This window comes from Camelus dromedarius, chromosome 16 (genome assembly GCF_036321535.1).
Source record: "Camelus dromedarius isolate mCamDro1 chromosome 16, mCamDro1.pat, whole genome shotgun sequence".
Classification (NCBI taxonomy): Eukaryota; Metazoa; Chordata; class Mammalia; order Artiodactyla; family Camelidae; genus Camelus; species Camelus dromedarius.
In genome coordinates this window covers 52579906-52601697 of record NC_087451.1, presented here as the reverse complement: position 1 = coordinate 52601697, position 21792 = coordinate 52579906, and the positions used below count along the sequence as shown (strand labels likewise).

At 38.6% G+C, this 21792-nt stretch overlaps 1 protein-coding gene across 2 annotated transcripts in view; it reads right to left on the bottom strand.

Annotated features, from left to right (window-relative positions):
- The window catches only part of KAT7 (lysine acetyltransferase 7), a 28619-nt gene extending 7393 nt beyond the window's left edge, over positions 1 to 21226 (bottom strand). Inside the window, exons 1-9 of one of the 2 annotated variants that reach the window (XM_010998592.2) lie at positions 21061 to 21226; positions 18394 to 18541; positions 16100 to 16276; positions 14733 to 14972; positions 11355 to 11437; positions 8316 to 8405; positions 6753 to 6851; positions 4308 to 4418; positions 2492 to 2683 (exon numbers count right to left, since the gene is read on the bottom strand). In XM_010998592.2, the coding sequence (XP_010996894.1) occupies positions 2492 to 2683; positions 4308 to 4418; positions 6753 to 6851; positions 8316 to 8405; positions 11355 to 11437; positions 14733 to 14972; positions 16100 to 16276; positions 18394 to 18541; positions 21061 to 21075 (1155 nt within the window). In that variant the 5' untranslated portion in view covers positions 21076 to 21226. The remainder of the gene's footprint in view (positions 1 to 2491; positions 2684 to 4307; positions 4419 to 6752; positions 6852 to 8315; positions 8406 to 11354; positions 11438 to 14732; positions 14973 to 16099; positions 16277 to 18393; positions 18542 to 21060) is intronic. The other variant, XM_010998593.3, reaches the window with a different exon arrangement.
- Between the last annotated feature and the right edge of the window lie 566 nt (positions 21227 to 21792).

Below are 21792 nucleotides of genomic sequence, written 5' to 3'. Positions count from 1 at the left end.
ACAATGTCTTGTGCCAACAGGAAATTCTTAAGCAGCTTATTTCCAGCAGCTTAGAGTTGCTAAGTAAAGGTACTCTCACCTTTACCAATAACTTCTCGTTACCACCTAAACCATTACGGTCTTCTTTTTTTCAGATTAGAAAAAAAGGCCCAGTGATAAAAACCATGCCCTTTCTCCAAGGGTTTCCTTTGTTATACTATAAAGAAATAGGAGCAAGGCCTTCTGTGGCTTAGGAAAAAAAAAAGGCAAGGCAGCCTGGTTTAGTAGCAGGAAGCTGGGTGGGGGGAACTTGGCCACAAGGGGGCACAAGTCACCCCTTTTCTCACCCTCAACTGCCAATGGATTTAATGCAGCCGGGAACTCCTTGCTGTAAATACGTGACTTCCTGAAAGGTTTCGTGTAAATACGTTTTAAAGTATCACTTTAAAAGTATGTTTATAGAGCATTTTCTATTAAATTTTGTTGTGACTCTTTTTGGTCAACTCAAGGATCATGCCTCAATTTGTGTTTTTTTTTTTTTCACTGAAGTTTACAATTTTTTTAATTGAAGTTTACAATGTGTCAATTTCTGGTGTACAGCATGTTTCAGTCATACAAACACAAACATATACTCCTTTTCATATTTTTTTTTATTATAGATTACTACAAGACATTAAATACAGTTCCCTGTCTACACAGTATAAATTTATCTATTTTATATATAGTAGTTAGTATCTGCAAATCTTGAACTCCCAATTTAGCCCTTCCCATCCCCTTTCCCCTCTGGTAACCATAAGTTTGTTTTGTATCTTTGAGTCTGTTTCCGTTTCGTAAATAAGTTCATTTGCGTCTCTTTTTTAGATTCCACATATAAGTGATATCATATGATGTATTTCTTTCTCTTTCTGGCTTACTTCACTTAGAATTGGTGATCTCCAGATCCATCCAGGTTGCTGTAAATGGCATTATTTTACTCTTTATGTCATGCCCCAATTTGTCACACTTAAATCCAAATATTCACTAATTGGGACTGCTTCAAGAAAGCTTCACCTATAGTTAGTTTGTTCGTATCTCCAACCCTCTACTCATGCTGGCTCTTTCCAACAATAAGCAAACTAACAACTATTATTTGTTTAGAAACAGAAGCCAAACTGTTGACCAAATGGCCAAAGAAAGCCCATTTCTGTGAGTATGCCTAAAGCAACAGGAATCTCAAGAGGTATGCATTAACAGGTTTTTATTTCCTGAAATTCAATTTTTGTAACTCACAGAACAATTGTAGAGAGCCTCAAATATTCATAATGTTTGTTTACTTGATCCACAGATTAATCTAGACCTTTGTTTTCTCTCCCTACTAGTACTATTTCTTATCTTTTGGCTACTTTGTTGGTTAGTGCCAATAAATAAACAAAAACAAAAATGAAGAAAAAGGGCATAAATGGTAAGCAGGTCACATCAATAAAAATACCAGTCTTTCACAAAGCAAACTGTATTTTAGTTTACCTCCACGATCAGGGAGACCAGTCCCCACCCGTCACCCACCCCCCCTCCAGCATTCCTCCCCATCTAGTCTAGTGTGAGTGTCGTGTGGAGTCTAGAGGACTTAGTTCACAGTGGCAGTCTGGGCCACAGCATTACAGACCACATATTCGAGTCAGGAAGACAAAAGAGCAGTTATCACCAAACTGGGGAGAAGAGTATTATGAGAGAAATCATAGGACTGTGATGTAGATACTCAGCGTGTGGAAATCTGGGAAATAAAGACGGAAGGGGAAGCAAAAAGAGACCCAAAAAGGCCTCAGAGCCACAACTACACTGTGACTATGGGAACAAGAAAAAAGAAAGCTTTCCTTGTCTGACAGACTTGTCCCCCGACAAGACTTCCCCATCCCTGCTCCATGGCAGAAATTTTCTTTAAGACCTCATTCCACAACCAGGGAAAGAAAAATGGCTTAAAGCTGCAAAATACCTAGTAAGCGTATCTAGTAAACAATAAAATCAGGTTCAAATCTTTATTCCTATTTTAACAGGAAGACTGCTCAGAAACCAAAAGCATCAAGCAACTCAAGGAAAAGGCTGACCCAAGGACCCATTCTGTTAATTTCATAATCTGTCTCCCCTAAATAAGTGTTCACTCAACACACATTTATTGCTATGTATAGAAAGGTGAGTCATCCTGTCCCAGCTCTGTCTAATGAATTCTAGCTAATGAAGACCATTTATTTTCATCTGGCTTGAGACACAGAGAAACTGCAGGCAAAGGTAACCCATATCCCAAGGAAGAACTAGAGAAGAGCAGGCACCAAGAAAGAAAGACAGGGAGATAAGTATGACAGGATGTGGTTAAGGGCCACCCAGCACCAGCCTTGCCACAGGCTATGTAAACCCGCCCTTCAACTTTCTATGCCTTCATCCCACTTCTGTGGATCACTGAGAGATACTTACATACATGTCAGAATCTTGAGATCCTGTAGCTTATCGTGACCATGCTCATGGATCCCAGACAACTTACCATGTGCCGGCGGAGTATTGTTTGGCTCTTCATATATTTTAAACAGAATTCACACATGTAGAGACGCCCCAGTCGTGCATATTCTTCAGGATAGGGAGAATGGTACCAAGTATCAAGCTCATAGCGACCAAAAGCAATTGTCTTAATCATGTTGCTCCCCTCTGTGATTTGACCTTGCAGCCTTAACTTTTCCTATTGTAGAGAATAAGTCAAATCAAAGGACGATTAGAATTGATCATCTTTGTTGCTGTAAGCTGTGTGCAGGCCAACATACTAGGCTATGGGGGGAAAAAAAATCAGGTTTGGCTTTTAACTCATGAGAAACTTACATTGAAGAGGACTTACAGGGGCATGAGTAACCAGGAAGGCTCATAGAAAACGTACTGTGTACGCTGCCTAGAGCACAGATCTCAACAAGAGAGTGGCTTTTCTCTGCTCCCTACCATACTCTGGGCCTCCTCTCTTGAACATCACAACAAATCCTTGGTAAAATTTTATTTTTTATCAGCCTGAACCAAACTGAATGATAAAAGGCGATCTACCACAAATACAAACTCCCTACACCTTTACAAAACATTCTAAAACTAAACAAAAGATCCTCTAGAATGTGCTTTATGTATCTGTAGGAGCCTTTATAAAGCTGTGTGGATTGTTGTAACATACACCCAGCATGGTCACCCTCAAATCGGGTCCTTAAAAAAATATTTCTCGGGGTGGGTATAACTTAAGTGGTAGAGAGCATGCTTAGCTTGCCTGAGGTTCTGGGTTAATCCCCAGAACCGCCTCTAAGAATAAACCTAGTTACATACCCCTACCAAAAAAAAAAAAAAAAAAAAAAAAAAATTCTGAAACATGTATGATGCTTTAATTCTGGAAACTTAAAGTAGAAAATATTTTTGGATACCTGTCCCCACTCAGTAGCAATGAGCTGACTTTGGAAATAATTCTGAAGCATAACCAGGTGGAGAGTTGTGAAAAGCTGGCCTATGAAATGCTCTCTGTTCCAGGATAAGACAGAGAAAACCCGCAGTAGCAGCCTAGCCCAGCCATGGGCAGCTATCAATCCCCACTCTCTATAAAACTTTCAACAAGTCTATTTGAGAATTTTCAAATAAAGTATTGATATAATTTTTCTTTTTACAAAGGAAGGTAAGATTCACTTTACAAACTAAGTTTCCCTGAACACATTATATTCACTAAATCAGAGGTACACTCAATCACAATTTTCTTAAAACGAAGCAGCAGAAAATTCTGCGTAGTGTAGCAAAACTAAATACTAACTAACTGTAAATAAAAAACAGAAGGGAAAACCATCTTAATGTACATAGATAAAGCTTGGCTGTGTCAAACAATAATTCTAAAATATCTGACAACAACCTTTTCCATTATTCCCCACGGTTCCTTTTATAGCTGTAATGAAGGACTGAGACAACCCTGCAGAGGGGAGTTTCTGTTTAGGTTAAGAGAACAGAGAGGCGTATCTTCCAGTCCAGATGTTCTCGGAATTGTGAATTTCCCAGCTGAGTCTTAGGGGCACCAACTGTTTTATCCAGCTAACCACCTCCACCAAACAGGTCCTTCCAGGAGTTGAGATGGGGAGAGAAAACTTTAAGGGATCAGGGAAGGGAGGAGAGGTAATTAATTTTAAATATGAATGGGATGGAAGACAGTTTCAAAGGAGGATAGCTGGGGGGAGGGGAAAGAGCCAAGCAGCAAGGTACATTTAATCCCCATCAAACTAACTGCTTAATCATTTTCTTGGCAGTTCCAAGTGCCCCTCACAAGTGGTCCTCAGCTTGGAGGTTTTAATACTCACCAAATCCTCTGAAGCCCGAGCTTGTGCTCTCCGGAAAAGATCCAAGTCATACTCGCTAGTCAGGTTTTCCAAGAGAGGTTCCCGAGTATTCCCATAGGTCTGCCTGTGTTCCTAGGAAAATAACCAGAGCGTCATACTCTCTGCTTCTAAGAACTTAATCTATTTCATTTCAATGGATGCCAACTAGAGGGCCAAGAATAACCATAAGCTATTATTTAGTGCCTACTATTTGCCAGGTATTATTAAGCACTAGGATTGAGCACAATACATATTATTTATCAGACAAGATAATTCCAGAAGACACCCACTACCCACCCTAGTGAATCTGGAAAGAAAATGCTCTCACAACCTCTCCAAAAGGGAGTTTCATTCTTCAGAACTCTATGCCTCAATTTCTTCCTTGTGACAGGACAAATGAATAAAATATACAAACCCAAAGGCACTACCAATTCCTAGAATCCTGAGATCTACTAAAAACACACTTAAAAACACAACCTAATAAAACCCAGAATCCCTAAGCCTTTGAGTCTAAGATTTTGTACTGAAAGTAAAATCTGCAGGTAGGAAGGGGAAGTTGGACTAAGCAGTCTTTTGTAAACTCTTTCGCTTGAATTCCTGCACCTGCCATTATACACAGTCTGTCAAAGGCACTGTAATGCTCCCCCTTTAAAACTCCAGCCCCAAGTGCACAGGAAAAAAAGGCTAGCCTCTTTGAGAAATGTTTAACTAAATATTAAGCAAGAACAAAAGAGGGAATAATCATAGAAAATTAGAAGTGTAAAAATAATTCAGTTTTAAGTATCAGATCTTACCATGGCAGTCACTACACTAGTGTCCTTTCACAGAAAAGAAATTCTACAGGGGAAACGTCCCTTTTAAACCTTTGATTCTAGCCCTTCCCCCTGCATCCTAGGCTCCACCTCCTACCCAGAGAATAGAAGATAATGGTTGTTAAGAGAAGTGGATGGCTCATCCCAGAATGAACACTGTAGACTTCACATACGTATTAGCATATGAAGAAACCATTCACCAGCACCTTTATCCGCACTAAAACTTCTTCTGGTTAATCTGGGCCCAGCTGATGAATATCTTCTTTGAGCTTGAGCTCATTCATTAGACTTGGGCTCTAAGTATTATTTCCTCCAGCTTCACGAAACTTTTTTTTTTTTAAAGCTTTAAAAAATCCTATTCAGCGTTTTTACCAGGAAGGTTCAGTCTAAATCACCTAGCCTGAAATACTGGGGAGCAGTTGTTTGTAAGGTAAATTTCAGGAGTTTTTACTTCAGACATTCTTTCTACCTGTATGGTTCTGGGAAAATTACCTCTCTAAATCTCAGCTTCCTATCTATAAAATAGTTGAAATGCCATCCATTTTTGTTACAAAAATTATGTAAGCAACATGACCAGAGCGGCTACCGAGCACATAAGCACTCAATATAATAGTATTATCTTATTATTACCCTCTACCTGATTTGTAGATAAAAACACTAAACAAGACAGAGCAGAAGTATACAGGCTTCAACCCTACAGCACACTTCTAGAGCCCCCCACCCCCACCCTCAACCCAACAAGTCTGCAGTAGGTGTTTGGCTACAAACACCCCACAACCTCCAAACGTCTCACACTGGTCCATCTCCATTTATTTATAAGTTTATCATTTTTAAGACAGTGATGACTACCACAAAAGCAAATACATAAGTTTGTCACAGTCTTACTGAAAACATGCTGTCTTAAGTATTCACGAACCATACTTTTAATAATCTATTCTAATGACTAAATAAGCAAAGATTCCAACTCCATGAAAAATAAAAATATGTACCAGAAAAAGATGCCAAAATGTTAACAGTGGTTTATCTCTTGGAGGGTGATTTCTATTGGAATTTTTCTTCTCTATATTTTTGGTATTTTCAATAGTAAATACTTATGAATATAATTTATAATAAATCTTTACTTAAAAATTAAATTTCATGCAAATTTTTTAAAATTCTATTTATTTATTTTAATTTTTTCTTGGAGGGGGGAGGTAAATTATGCAAAATTTTTTTTAAAGAATTTTTAATGAAACAAGGAAATCAGTTCATGATATGTAAATTAAAACACAGAATTAAAAGCTGTACTTGACTATTTTTCCTTACATGGACATCTCCAATATCATGATATTTTTTCAAGCAGGTAAATTTAACCCTTTAAACCTAAAGTGAGGTTTAAAAATTTGAGGACTGAATTTTTTTTCCATCTAAATTCTAACAGTTTTTTGTTTTTCAAGACTCTCCCAGTTCCATTCTTAATGGGGAATTATATGTAGTGAATTCTAACTGCCAGAGGGGAGTCTATTTACTTACAGAGGATACTGAATGGCAAATGTGAAAAGCAGAAACTTAGTGACTAAAAGGAATCAAATGATAGCAAGAGTTCATGCTAATTAAATATTTAACTTTTTCTCACCATATATTTCTCTTTCTGTTCTTTGCTCAGCCCAGAATTTCTCTTCTTCCTGAGTTCAGCAACCTTTTCCTTATATCGCAACTGCCTCTCTGTTGGTGCCTAAAAAGAAAAAGGAAGAAAATTGAGAAGCTATCTTGAAAACTCATTATGTAATTAACTTTTCTAAAGGAAAGTAAGACACACTAAAAAGGAGGGGAGATGGGGGCAGGGAATGCCAGATGTGCTACAGCCACCCTGTGAATACTATGGTAATTTAAAAAATTCCACATGGGGTTCCCTCATCACCTAGACCACAACCTTGTCAGTTAATATGCATTCAGAAAATGTATTTATTTTAATATTAATCTAAACAGAATATAAGTTAAGGATGGAAGCAACAGGAATAAAATAAAGATCAGTTCAGTTCAATAAGCATTTACTGAATGTTTACTGTTTTCCAAGTACTGATACAAAAATGAATAAAAAATTTTGAAGTGAGTAAGAACAGAACCAAAGACAGACAACAAAGAAAAGTGTAGCTACCACTTACAGAGTGCTTATTACCAGCCAAGCACTGGGGACAGGTATTTTACATGCATAATTTAGCTGACCACCCTGCCAGGTAGGTATTATTCATTCCTTTTTATTAACAAGGAAATAAAGTTTAGGGAGGTTAGCTGACCTGCCCAAGACCACACAGCTAGAGTAAGAGAATCGCAGTATTCAAATCCAGATCTGTTTGGCTCCAAAGTCAAACTTCTCCCTCATCACCGTGCCTCCTCTGCTATCCACTTATAATCTAACCACAAAAACAGACATCCATATGATGAGCTATGTATATATAATATTTGACAAATTCTAAACTAACATTCTGAGAACATTACAAACAGGAATACATGAGGAAGAAATTCATTAATGGTAGAAGATTTAGGAAGAATTCCTACAACAGCTGAGAGTTACACAAGGCCTTGAAAGATAAACACAATCTGTTCTTCGTATAGCTATAGAGTTGTAGGCAGAAAAACAGCAAGAGAAAAGACCAAAGGTATTCAGACGGGGACAAGGAATTAAGTGTAATTAACTGGCATGAATGTTTAGAGAGGCAGAAAGATTAGGGCAAAGCAGCATCTTGGAATCCAAGGGAAAAGAGAAGTAGATGAAAAATGACATAATCAAGTGTTAAATGCTAAGGAAAAGTCACTGGTGACGTTGGAAACACGCCAGCTGAGTGGAGGGGCTTGAATGTAAATTACAATGTGTTCAAAAGTGGATGCAAGATGAAGAAATAGAGCAGCAAGTATAAACTTTCAAATAATCAAGATTACCTATTATCTATTATTATTATTATTATTGTAGATAGCATGATTCCTTCATTTATGAGTTAGAAGTTTTGTTTCTTGAAAATTTCCTATTTGGAAAACAAGTATGATTTCTAGGTTTAAGACTGAAGACCAGTTATTCAGTCAGACCATACCACACGATATAAGAGGCATGGATATACCTAAAGACCATTATGGGGCAGAGGGGATCCAAGAGACTTGGCTCTCAAACTATGATCGGCCAGAGCTTTAACAAGGCCCGTACCTGGTGCCTGGTTGCATGCCTGTTGTTGTCATCTTGCCTGTGGGACAGCATCCTTTCTTCTATCTGCTTATCCCGGCTCTGTGCTCTCACCTGCAACCATCAACAATGTCAATAAATCCACCTGCTTCTAAGACTATGTTTACTTAAGGCATAAGAACACAACAGTAATCCCTTGGATTTACATTGTATTTTCACTTTCAAAGGGTCTTCACATTTATTGTCACAATCTCTATAAGAAATAGATACGGCAAGCTTCACATTCTGTTTTCCTACCCATTAACTGAGAATCAGAAGTGAAATAATTACAGCTAAATGGTGGTCAAGATAAGATTTTAAGTCTGATGACTCTGAGCCTCTGTACTCTTTCCACTATACAATGGTTAAGAAACAGTGTGAGGAAGTGCAAAAACAGAGTAAAGAAGTACAAAGAAAAGGTTAGATACTTGGGGTCAGGTCAAGTCTACAGGTAAACTTAACTGCAGTTATGACCTTGGACAAATCACGTTAGCTCTCCGAGTCTCAGTTTCATCTTCTGGGAAGTGAGGACTCATATCCAACTCCCTCTCTAACAACAACACTAAAACGCAACATGGTCAGAACAGAGTGACTGACCCACAATAGGCTCTGCCTCAAATCTCCCCTATGGCAATAAACAGCAACTATTTTTAAACAACTGATCAAGTCAAAAACCTGAGAATCCTTGATTCTCCTCTTTCTCACACCTCACATCAAATTCGCCAGCTAGTCTATCACGCCACTCCCCTCCAAAACATATCCTAAATCCATCCAATTCTTACTATCTCCACTGATACAACACTAGTCCAGGCCATCATCTACGGCCTGAACTTCAGAGCAGCCTTCCAGCTAGTCCACCCTGTGGCAACTCTTGCCCCCTCCAGTCCATTCTCCACATACTAGCAAGCTGTGATTTTAAAAAGTATTTATTAAATTATACCATGCCTCTGAATGCTTCACTGCCATCAGAACAACAGGTCCTTTATGATCTGGATTCTGCTTCTTCCTTTTCCATTACATTCCAGCCACACCGGCCTACTTTCCGTCCTTCAAACCCAACCATTTATGCCCACCTCACAGCCGGTGTGCCTGCTCACCCTTCTACTGAGGATCCATGACTCAGATAAGATGTCTTTCTTAACAACCCGAGCAATAGCAGTGCCGCACCATCACCCGCAAAACGGTCACTCTCTCTTGAGTCTTTTTGTTCCTCACAGCATTTATCACTAAACAAAATTCTTACTTATTAAATTTACATATTCATTTTTGCCTCTCCCCATGAGAAAGTAGCTCACTGAATGCAATCTTTTGTCTCATTCAGAGAGAATCCTTAGATACCTGGAACAGTGTTCAGCACATGCAGTCACAGAATTCTACGATTAAACAAAAATGGTGACATCACTAATTGCAATCATTTACTGGGAAACTCAGAGTAATTCTGTATATGCAAGTAACTGAAAAATCTTGGAGCTTTTAATGTGAGGAATTAGTTTAATCTTTCCATTTAGGATTCTAAATGACATAAAAATGTGTATCTTTCGGAAATTTTCTTGATCCTCCAAGCACATGATCCAGTAGTAAAGATGGATTATGCTGAGCCTGATTCCACTTGTAAAGAAGAGAGCACAAAAGAGGAAAAACTCAGGAAATGCATTCCTTTTTTCAGAATTTTCTTCCTCAAACTGAAAAAATTTTTTCTTCTTTGAAAATAAATGCTTAAGGTAACATGTTCATACTGCTGCAAGCCAACAATTTAAAAAGTTGTACCTTATATGTAAAAGACTTTCATGTAAAAGCATCCACAGTATCAGATTGTTATATTTAGAGACAAGTGGTAAAGGACAACCCTCAAAAAACAGAGGTCACAGTTATTTTCAGAGAAAGAATCACCTACTACTTTGTCAGATTCTGATGCAGATGTTGGAAGAACTGTTCCTGCTTTGATCTGGTCTCACACTAATGGGAAGATAATGGGATGACCTACCACTTTTATACAGAGCAGAAGAAACTGCCTTGCTCATGCAAGAGATTTGGAATGAGAGAAGTAAGAGTAAGTGTCCTCAACCTTAAAGCCCACATAGGCATTGGAAGGATACTACTTTGCTGGAAGACTACACACAACACATAAAGAAATTTTCCACCCTATAGTCTACTTGTAAATAAGAGAACAAATTTCTGAAACGGGAGAATTAATGTTAGTTGTGGAATCCAATTTTTCTTAGGAGGAAACTGGAACAGACAGGAATAAACCTGTTACCCTGGCCTTGTTAGCAAAGTAACAACCACAGAAACAACAATTAATACTTCAGTTTAACCACTTGGATAACCTGTCCAAATACTACCCAAGCAATCCATTTTATGAATAACAATTTCAACTCTTGCTTCCCCATAATGAGTATTTTGGTTCCTCCTTGGTTGCAACAACCCATACAGAAACATACAAAATAGGATCTTAGATTTCACTTCTAAATCCATTATTTCAAAATGCCAAAAATTATTTAGAACTGTATTTTTCAAGAATGTGAAGTAAGAATTAGCCAAGAGTCAGTGTGATTGAGAGTAACAAAAAGGAAAAGTATTCCATTGAAATAGCCAGAGAAAGAGAAAAAGAATTATGAAAAACTTTTTAAAAGCCAAGTGTCTTTAAAGATTTATAAGAAGGGAATCTAATGCATAAACATTGAAGCCACATATTTACGTAAGTTATTCGTTACTGGAAAAGGTCCCTAGCAATCTTTGAAGATAACTTTCAATGGAAAATATCAATGCACTTAGAGGGTGAAGTTCTAAATATTCCATAGATAATCTCTTTATGAATTTCTCTTAACTCAATATATACAATAATCTTTTATTTGACCGTTTAATTTATTTTTAAAAACAGTTGTTTCTTATCATGTTTCCTCCAAGTAAGAAGAAAAAGGACCTTGCCCATTCTGTTCACACCGTGTCCCCACTGTTTAGCAAAGTGCCTGGCAAATGGTAAGCACTCAATAAGTATATGTTGATAAGTGAGAATACAATTACCTTGCACTCATCAGCAGAGAGGTTATGATAGAGTGGGCATCCTGAGATGGAGAAATGTCTCTCGTGCTTTCCTGTAAGGTGTCCTGTTACAGGAGGACAAAACTTAATCTCAAGATGAAAGACAGTAATACTTCCCCCTAAAATAGATCTTTTTTTTGCTGTATCATTTTTACCAAGTATATGATCACAGGTAATCACATCACATCAAAGATAAGCACTGTTAGGGTCATACTGCACCCACAAGAAACTCTCTTCTCTCACCAGGTTGGATTTGGCAATCTCTGAACATACTCGCATATCTTCAATACAAATGTAGTCCCTTCTTCCCTAACGATGTATTTCTCAAATTCCAAAATGTCATAAACCCATAAGTTTATTTAAAAAACACAAAATTATAAGCAAGAACATTTTCTTTTGGTGGAATTTATCTTTCCTATATTAAATTGATCAAGTCATATGTACAATAAGCGTACTTTCCTTTCTATTACCCATTATCCAATCTGAATTGAACTTTTTCCAATAATCAAAAGAAACTTATGAAAAATGGAGAAGGAAATGGACTTTTCTATCATATAAGGAAACATACTTTGATAATTTGGGGCCAAACTGAATACATTCTTTTTTTTTTTTTTTCTTTTTTGGAGGAGTGGCCGATTTTGTTTAAAGATTGTTCTTCTATAATCAAACTTCTATTTTATTATCTATTTATAAAACAGATAATCAAATTTTTAAACAGGCAGTTCTCACAAGGCCCTCTTAAGAGAGGAAAATGTTAGGAGTAACAACACAGAAAGCTCATTTTATCTAAAGGGGTATCTCTTCATTTTTCTATTTTTCATGTGGTTTGTGAAAATACGCAGGGAACCAAAAATCCTTTTTATAGGTCTCTTCAGTCAAAAGATTTTATAAAACACTAAGATCAAGAGGGATGGTGAGACAATGCTGATGAGATAAAAAGATAAATTAGCAAAGCTAAATTGCAAATCTACAAAAATCTTTTTCTTTCATGGAAAAAGAAACATTTGATTTGGGATAAAGGGGACTTTAAAAGGGATTTAAAAATTATACAAGATTTATCACGTAAGCTTTAAAACAGTCCAAGTATTGGAAGAGAGGGGAATTAATATATGATACGCAGGACGCAATTTCTCCAGGATTCTATTATTAAAAATGTAATCTTAGAGATACACATATTTATCTTAGACACAAAAAACTACCCTCACTGATCAAACACTATGTACCAAATGTAAAGTGTCACTGTTATAGCAAAACTTTCAGATATTATGTACCTATAACTTCAGAGCAAATTATTCAAGTTACATCTTATTTTATAATACGTAAACTAAAACAAATCTAATGTGTCTAAATTTAAAGTTTAAAAATGATAGTTGTTCTGTTGAGCTAGCAATTCGACTGCTATGAATTTATCCAACCAATTTTCTAGAAAGACACAAAAACACATACATATAAGGCTATTCATTACAGTATTGTTCAGAGTAGCTACAAATGAGAAACAATCTAAATGTCAATAAATAGGGGGCAATTTAAGTAATTTCTGAACTATCAATATAATGGAATTCTCTATATCCTTTAAACAGATGGACCTCTGAGTGCTAATAATGGTAAGATATCTAAGATGTCAAACCAACAATTGTATATTTTCTTTTTTATAAGTAACAACAAAAAAGAAATATATGTACATACACATGTCTTCTTATATAAGTATAGGAACTTACTAGAAGCATTCATAACAACTACCAATAGTAGTTTTATATCTGGGGCATGGTTTGGGGGATATGAGTGAAGGAGAACTTTTATTTAGCACTCAAGACCTCCTATAGGGTTTCAATTTTTCACAAGCACATAAGACTTTCATACCAAAATTACCAAAAAAAAAAAAAAAAAAAAAAGATTGTTCCGCATAAGACAAAGAGTAGAACGGGATCAAGAATAATTTTGGAACCTTAGGTTCATTCATACTTTTCAAACTATGCCAGAACATTAAAACCAAAAGTCAAAAAAAACTTTCCTGTGATGCAACAGATTTCTATTTACCCTCTGGTCTACCACATTAAGGGTGCCAAGACCTGAGCATAAACAGCAAATAATCAGGCCCCAACTGTAACCTCATCTCCTCCTCCCCATTCTGGTCTATCTGCCCCTGGGCCTATTGGCCTCTAAGTACTATTCCTCAAACTGGTTAAACATGCAACACAGTACATAAAAGTAACAACTGAAGGATGCAGGGATAGTGACTAGCCGAGCTGAGGAAAGCTCCTTCTCTTGCCTGTGGCAAGGAGATCACCTTACCCTCTTCAAGTATATTAGCTCTCTCTTATCCTAAATGTCTATGTGATATTGTCTATTCTTTGTTTTTCATTATTTATCCCAAGGAAATTGATTTAGGCCTAAAACAAGTATCTTGAGTAACAACTGGTATGGCGTTGGGGGGAACGTTTGCTTTATTTATGCATTTTGATGGGTTGAAATTACCTGAGAAACCGCTCCTAAACTCAGTAAAGGATCCAAATAAATAAAATACTAGGGAAAATGTATTGGTGTTCTGCAAAGCAGCAATGTACTCTATTCTACCTTTTTTCTGAAACTGGTGGCCACATTCAAAGGCTAAATTTCTAGATAGAAAGGCCCTTTATATTCCAATCAGCACCTTCCAACTTCAGACAAACATGCACCCAACATGTGTACCTAAGCTCATTTAAGGCACACAATAAGGTTTAAATCATTACAAGAATCCCTCAGTAAGTGGGAAAAGTTAGCCATTAAAAAAATGAATAAACATAAATGAATGAAACATTCATTTATCTGAGAATACTTATCTAGTTTATACTTATCAAACACAAAGCCGCAAGATCTAAAACCACTGAAGTCGCAAAAGGCCAGGGTCTCATCTGTACTCTTAAGGTTGTCTCTTGACCAAAAAAAAAAAAAAAAAAAAACTGTTTTTCTTATTTCCTTAATAGCTATGGCCATACAACCACTATTCACCACCAGCTTATGCTGTTAGTCCTCAGTAAGCTTGGCCGATGCTCCATACAATGAGATATTTAGAGATAACTGGTCTTCTGTTTTATTTTTGCTGGAAAAATGAGAGAATTTTTCACCAGGTAACCCTTCTCAATAAACTGAATGGTGCTTCAGAGCTGATTTCCTTGTAACCAAATATGCCATGGACAATAGACCAAGAAGCAGAAATGCTTTTTATTCAAGCAGGCAATTCATTGATATTCTGAGCAGTGATCACTGAAGAGCCTAAGAAGCCAGGTCGCAACAGAACACTAAACGTTTCTGGGTGATCTTAATTCCAGAGGGAGAGAGAACCATGGAACATGGGGTGTCATGAAGCTGGGGCACACTTACCCAGAGAGTTACAGCCTGGTGTAGGACACTTCATGTTGAAATTATAGCTCTCATGGAAGCGACGGCGCTTGGGGCGGTGAGAGAGATCACTGCCTGAGTCCTTCAGGGACACATCCTTGGCAATGCTCTCATCGTGAGACACATTGGGGCTGGAGATGTCTATATCCGACTCAGAAGAAGGGGCATTTCCAGTTGGCGTTCGAGGTGGAGACTCATCGTGATCGGCTGTATTTTTAGTTTCTAAAGTAAACAAAATTGGTGGAACTCATGAATAGGGTTTATTTTCTTATAAGGTTTATTATATTCAGAAGAGTTTATGGGCTACTCAAGATCCTCTTCCTATAATTTAACCAGTAAATTTTAGTCAGTTATCTGCCACAAAGCTAAATGGAAAATGAAGAGAAACTAATAACATCATTCCTCTTGTGCCAAGTTTAAATTCTGACTAAAATTAAATTTGGGGTTAATGAATACATTTCACTTATTTATGTTTCTCCCAAGCCCCAAATCATGGGTAATCCACAATGGTTGGAAATAAATTTTTAAAACACATTATCATCCCGCTCTCCTTGCAGGAAATACACAAGATGGAAGACAAGTGAAAATGGTTCTTTCTGGATGACACTGAACAGACCTGGTGTAAGAGTGTGAATGGACTTGACTAATTCTAAATCGGTGATGGCAAACCAAATGCCCACCAGGGCTGAGCAAGGCCAGAGAGCTGACTGTCCCTGTCAGAGGATAACTACTATTCAGCGCCAGCCAATTATTATTGTGGGTGAATGGCTGCCTAATGTTCCTAGAGCTTTCCATTTCTTAAAAGAAACTAGTAACTCAGATTTTTATATGAAATCTCTATTTTCAAGTATTGGTAACAAAACTTCTTTTAAAAAGTAAATACTGTGCAAGCAAACCAACTGGCCATGTTGGCAAGCTAGAAGCTCACCAGTCTACAGCCTTCACTCTAAGGCCTCTGCTTTGGGCTGGTGAATCACAACCTCAGTAGCTTACCACTCGGTGTTACTGACGGTCATTCCACCTCAGAAATTCAGAGACAAATGGACTAATAATAAGCATGGTTGTAAGAAAATCTGGTATGAGCTTTCTGCATCTGTGGGGAAGAGGATTCCGGGCCCTTCTGCCTACTGCAAGTCTGATCTAATATACTCTAGCTACTGTGGACCTCAAGAAAACTAAACTACCAAACTGCCCTCAGCAAGACCTAAGAAAGGAATCAGACAGACATCATTCACCGAGCTGAACTTTATCCGTATGAGGCATCTATCTGCAGTGGCTCCAAGTCTCCCTTAGGAGGAAACTGACTAGACCTCTCTATAATGGGTCCAAGTCATACCATACCCACTCACCTCTATCTGAAAAGTCAACCACTTGCTCAGTTTCTGAGCCAGATGAGCGAGTCTGCCGAAGGGGATATTTTTTCGGAGTCACGGGGGCAGGCTGCTGCTGACTACGGGTCACTCTCCTGGTAGAATAAGCAGGCTCCTCCGTGCCAAAAGACTGCAAATTCCGAACGGGGCTGGAATCTGATCCCGATTTTTAGAATAATAAAACAATTAAAGAAAAAAGAAGGAAATCTGTTTTATTTCTCATCAGTGTGATTTATTAGCATATAGGCCCTCCTCTTAGTATTTCACAAAATCCAACAAATCCTTAAAACATCCATTTTACTGAGTTGAATATAAGCAATATAGCATAGAATTAATAATTTAGGCCCTGGAATCAAGACTGAATGTGATTCAATTCCACTTCATCGTACTAACCAGCTATGGCATCTTGGGCAAGTTAATCTCTCCAAGCCTGTTTTCTGATCTATAAAGAAGGGAAAATACTAGTAGCACATTCCTTATACGTTTGTTGTGAGAAATAAATGAGATAATTCATATAATACACTTAATGTGATTCCCTAGATCCTTAAGTCTAGTGCTTCATAAGTATTAGCTACATTCTCTTTCTTCCCTTACTCTAACCCACCAGAAAAGATATTCTACTATTAAACATACAACAAGATACAAATACTTCCTTTGTTTAAGGATGTCTTTTTTCCTCCCTGATTACCCTCTCTGATACCCTGATGCAAAATATTAGATTCATAAACGGTAAGGAAAGAATACAACCTTTAAAATTCTTTTGGATGGAGAAATCTATTCTGAAGCACCTAGCAGCCTTTTTTACAATTCTAATCTGATGACACTTAAAAAAGGAATAAAAGAAATTCAAAGCTAAAATTAAAGCATATTTTAAACAACACAAAATAACCTAATGTGTAAATCTTATAGCTTCTTCACAGAAGAAAACTGAAATTTTCAAACTCTTGTGTAAAAGTTAGCACACAGCTAGGTTTTCAGTTTGTGTATCTCCAGGGGGCTCCATTTACAATGTAGTCTACATTTTGCTTTAGAGAAGGTCACTTACACAGAGCACATTGTGAATGGTTTCCCAGGAGCCGTGCAACTCAGTGGTCATGAAGGAAGTCTAGAGATCATGTAATTCCTAGTTGTTTTCAATATTTACAACCTTCAGGTGTCCAAGGCATGGTTAATTACACGTTCTAAGAATACAATGCCTGTTCCTTTGCATATACTGTACCCTCTGCCTGTAACAACACTTTGCCATGTTTCAACTTGTAAATTCCTACTAGATCCTTTAAGGTTTCCACAATACTCTACGCAAGCTTCTCAGAGCCCTTACCACAGTGCACTATCATATCAGTTCACATCTTGCACTGCACGGCGAGCTCCTTGGGGGCAGGAACTATGATTTCTCTATCATGGTATTCCAGGACACAGCACAGTACCTGAATTACAGTAGCCATTTATCAATATTCCCATTGTGCAACAAAATGAAAAACTTAAAAGTGGAGAAATCAAGGAACAATATCTATACTTCAGCCGAAATGTTAAATTCAAAAATAAAGTTAGGAACAGTTGCTGAGAGAGAATGTTTCCACTTTCTTGCTTAAAAAAAAAAAGTGTTTTTCTCTCATTTTGCAACATGTTCATAACAGCAGTAAGTAAATCCGCACTATTTAAGTGCTCAAAGTGTATTCTATTTTTCTCCCTTAACTTATTATCATCCATTGATCATCGGCTTTCTGTATTAATTACAACTTTCTTTCTTCCCCAGGGAATCCCAGAGTAGAGCCAGAAGGGTCAGGAGTACCCTCCAAATCTTAGCTCAGATGGTTAACTGCACTACAATTGATAGCTGGGTCAACTATTTATATTTATTAACTGTCTATCTGACTATATTACAGAATTAAACATGTTTTTACAAGTATTGGGCCTTCTCCAATAAGTTCAAGAGACTATTTTAAGTCCCTACACCATTCTAACAAAAAGTAAAAAGATAATATTCTCATTTTACTGACAGGGAGACTGTAATCTATAAAAAATTAAATGACTCAAGACAGACATCTGTCACACATTGATTATACCAGACACAGTTCTTTTGGGTCTACAAATTGGACAGCACCCCAAACAGAACCATGGTTAAAGACCTGATACTTCTGCAGTCATTTACTCTACATTTTACCAGTCTGTCAACAACATCAAATCAAGGGACCAGTTTCCACAATGACTAGCACAATAATGTGATGATCAGTCAGCTGTGAGGTGCAGTCAGGAAGGATACTGCCTTTTACCTTGGGAACTCTGGCTTAGCCGGGCTGAGGAGCGGGTGACTCGGGCAGATCGCCGGGATGTGCCATCACTCTCTGAACTGTCTGTGTGCTCGAGATCTGTAGAGAAATCGGAATCTTCGGTTCCATCTGAACTACTGCCTGCATTCCTCTGTAACACCATAGATCCAGACATTAGCACAGAAACATTTACTTTAATTAACACTGGAAATAAAATGAACTATGATGCTGAAAACACCAAGTTCAAACGTAAGAAAGGATTCCACAGCCAACTTCCCTTTATTTAGAGCGTTTAAATGGAACAACCTACAAATAATGTACCTTTATTAAGTAAATGAAGAAAGAGAATTAATTCTTATTTATTATCATTAATTCTGAAACAAGACTATTTGAAGGTCAGTAAGTACCACAAATGGGGAAGTATTCTACTCAAAATAGTCTGGTTGACATAACCATGCACTTATAGAAAATCCAAGGTAATGAGAAAAGTGTTAGTGCTGGACCCCACTTAACTTCAGAGTAGTTTTTGTTCAAAGTCTCCATGAACAGCTATTACGTTTTTAAAAATCACACACTAATTCAAAATACTATGGTCCACAACTCTGATCCCAAAAGAACTTAAGAAGGAAAAGAGTAAAATTCCTCTTTCTTATGTTATCTACCTTTGACATTTCTCCACATGAACGCCAAAAGTACATTAAAAAGAGGGGAGGTTATATAGTTCAGTGGTAGAGGGCATGCTTAGCATGCACGAGGTCCTGGGTTCAATCCCCAGTACTTCTATTAAAAGAAAAGGGGGGCAGGGCAGGGCAGCTTGCAAACGAAGACTCGTAAGTATGCAAAACAGATTTTAAAAAATCACCTTCAATTATTAGCCTCCTGAGGTATGAGTAGCCATAAAAATAACTTTCATCAATTGAGCATTAACACTATACCCTTTACTAAACCACAAAGAGAAATGTATTTGTTTAAAAAAAAAAAATCCAAAACTTCAAACTACAAGTCCCCTACTCTTTATTCAAAACCCTTAGGACCAGTTGTGTTTAGAATTCATAATTTCTTAGATTTTTTGGAAAGGGAATACTTTGTATATATCCCGCAAATAACACTCTTTCTTCAGCAAAATATATGTCATACTAAAGGAGACACACAATAACTTTAAGTATCCTCAGGACAGTTTAGGACTGGGTTTGCTACCAAATAAGTTACTAAAAAACATACATTTTCCAGAGTTCTCTGTATTTGGGAATTGCAGTACGGGGACTGTGGACCTATTCCAAGGCACCAGTACTATTCCTGATTCTGGTGAGCCTTCATGTAAATACCGCCTACCAATAGGTCATTTTATACGACATTAAAAAGTGTAAACATTTGAAAGCCTCTGTGAAGAGAAAGATTTCTGCAGAAACGAGCAAGAATATCACCCAGCTTTTCAAATATTTCAAGGGTAATTTGTCTAGATAATGAGTGGAGGCCCCAGAGAGAGTCACAGAGAATTGACAGGATGAAATGGGATCTTAAAGGTGCTCTAGTCCAATTACGCAACTATCTGAATCCCTGATCATCTCTGACCATCCCCTCCTGGCTTGACCCTGGAACTCAGCCCTTCTTTCTGGCTTTCACCAATCTACTTGCCATCTTACTCCAGAGCAGGTTTAACCGCTCTCTCACTTCCCTCTCATTAAGCTTTGTATATGTACTGCCAAGTAGAGAACTTACTAGATTCTTGTACAGTTATTTATGTCTGTTCTCATTAGACTCAGATTTCCTTAAGCTAGGGATCATGTCTAATTAATTTCAGAATCCCCAGCAACCAGCATGTAGCAAGCAGTCAATAAACATTTGTTTAACTGAATTAGATTTGTTCTGTAGTCCTGGCTCTGCCATTGCTTAATTCAGGGCACTCCATTTGGCCTGTCCGTTAAGCTGAGAAGAGGACTATAGGTGTCTCTAGGTGATATCATTAAGTCCTATCTAATTCTAAAAAGTTTCTAATTTTTACAAACTGCATTTTCGAGGCGCTGACCAACTAAGCTAGTAAAGGAAAAATAACAGCTTGGATGCAACAAGCCAGAGTAGGATCCCTCGGGAGTGGGCGCTGGTTCTCCATCACCCAGTCTTCTGCTTTGTTGTGTCCCCCTCCGGGAAAGGAAGGGTGCTCCAAAACCCCGCCTCTTCTCCTATCAGCATCACCAGACGGTAGGGCGGGGATTCGTGCCACCCAATCGCAGCCCCGCTAAACCGCGCCCCCACAGGACAGACTTCCAAGCCTAGCCAATCAAGAGAAGAGGGATCGTTCTCTACAGCCAGTCGGCGAGCGGTAGGGCCGGGCCCAGACACCGCCCCCACACGCGGGGAGGTGACCGTTGAGCCCAAATGGGCGGTGTCACCAGCCAATCAATATGCTCCCAGACGTTTCAGCGGCCAATTAACGAGAAGAACGCCTCCGAGCCAGGCAAGCAGAGGGCGGGAATAGTTGCAAGCATAGGCCGAGGCCAGGGTCGGGCCCACATTTTTCTGTTGGGTATGGACAGAGGAGAGGGTTGCTGAGCTAGGTTTGGGGGAGCGAGAAGTTGGAACCCGACCACTATGAGGCGTGGCCAACTGCGTCACGTTGCTCAATCGACTGTCGTTAGAAACCCGCCATCCCTCCTGTGCCGTTCCTCTCACCTTCCTTCGCGGCATTGCCGGCGGCTGCGGCCCGACGGTTCCGATTCGGGCAGCGGCGGCAGCAGCAGTAGGAACGGTGGCTCCGGCGGGCTCCGTGGCGGCCTCTGTAGCAGTCCCAATCCTGCGGACGATCCCAAGTGCCTCCTGCTTCACAGCGTCTAGAGCCTTCTGCGCAGGCGCCGCGGGCTGAGGCGCTTTTTCCTCCACTTCCGGCTGGGGCTCGCGTCACCTGACGTTATGGGCCAGAGAGGGTGCTGGGAGGTTCCCTCCTCTGATGAGGGCAGTGAACGCCATTTTGGAGTTGGGCAGAAAGCGGCATCGATGGTGAAAACTGGAGCCAGCCATTTTTAGTTAGGGAGTGGGTAGCCATTTGTAGAAGTGGGTAGCCATTCCTGTTTGGGGCAGAAGCCTGACAGTTGAAGTCAATGGTTCTCATCTTTACCTTGGGCAGAATTTCCCTTACAGGTCGTTTTAATTTCTGAAGTCTAGGCAGGAAAGCCCCAGAATCCATCAGGTTGCTGGGGTTTAACCCGTTCGTTGCCTAATTGGCGAAAGGACGTTTCCGTTTATCATATAAACTCAAAGTTGATAAGGGATATTTTGCAGAAGAAACCATATTTTAAGAGCCATCCTGTGTCTCAAAGTGTTAGGAAGAGGGGCTTGTAAAAGGAACGAAAGGGTAGCGTCCATCATCAGAAAGTTTCTTGTCTGGTAGAGGAGACACTGTCCTTG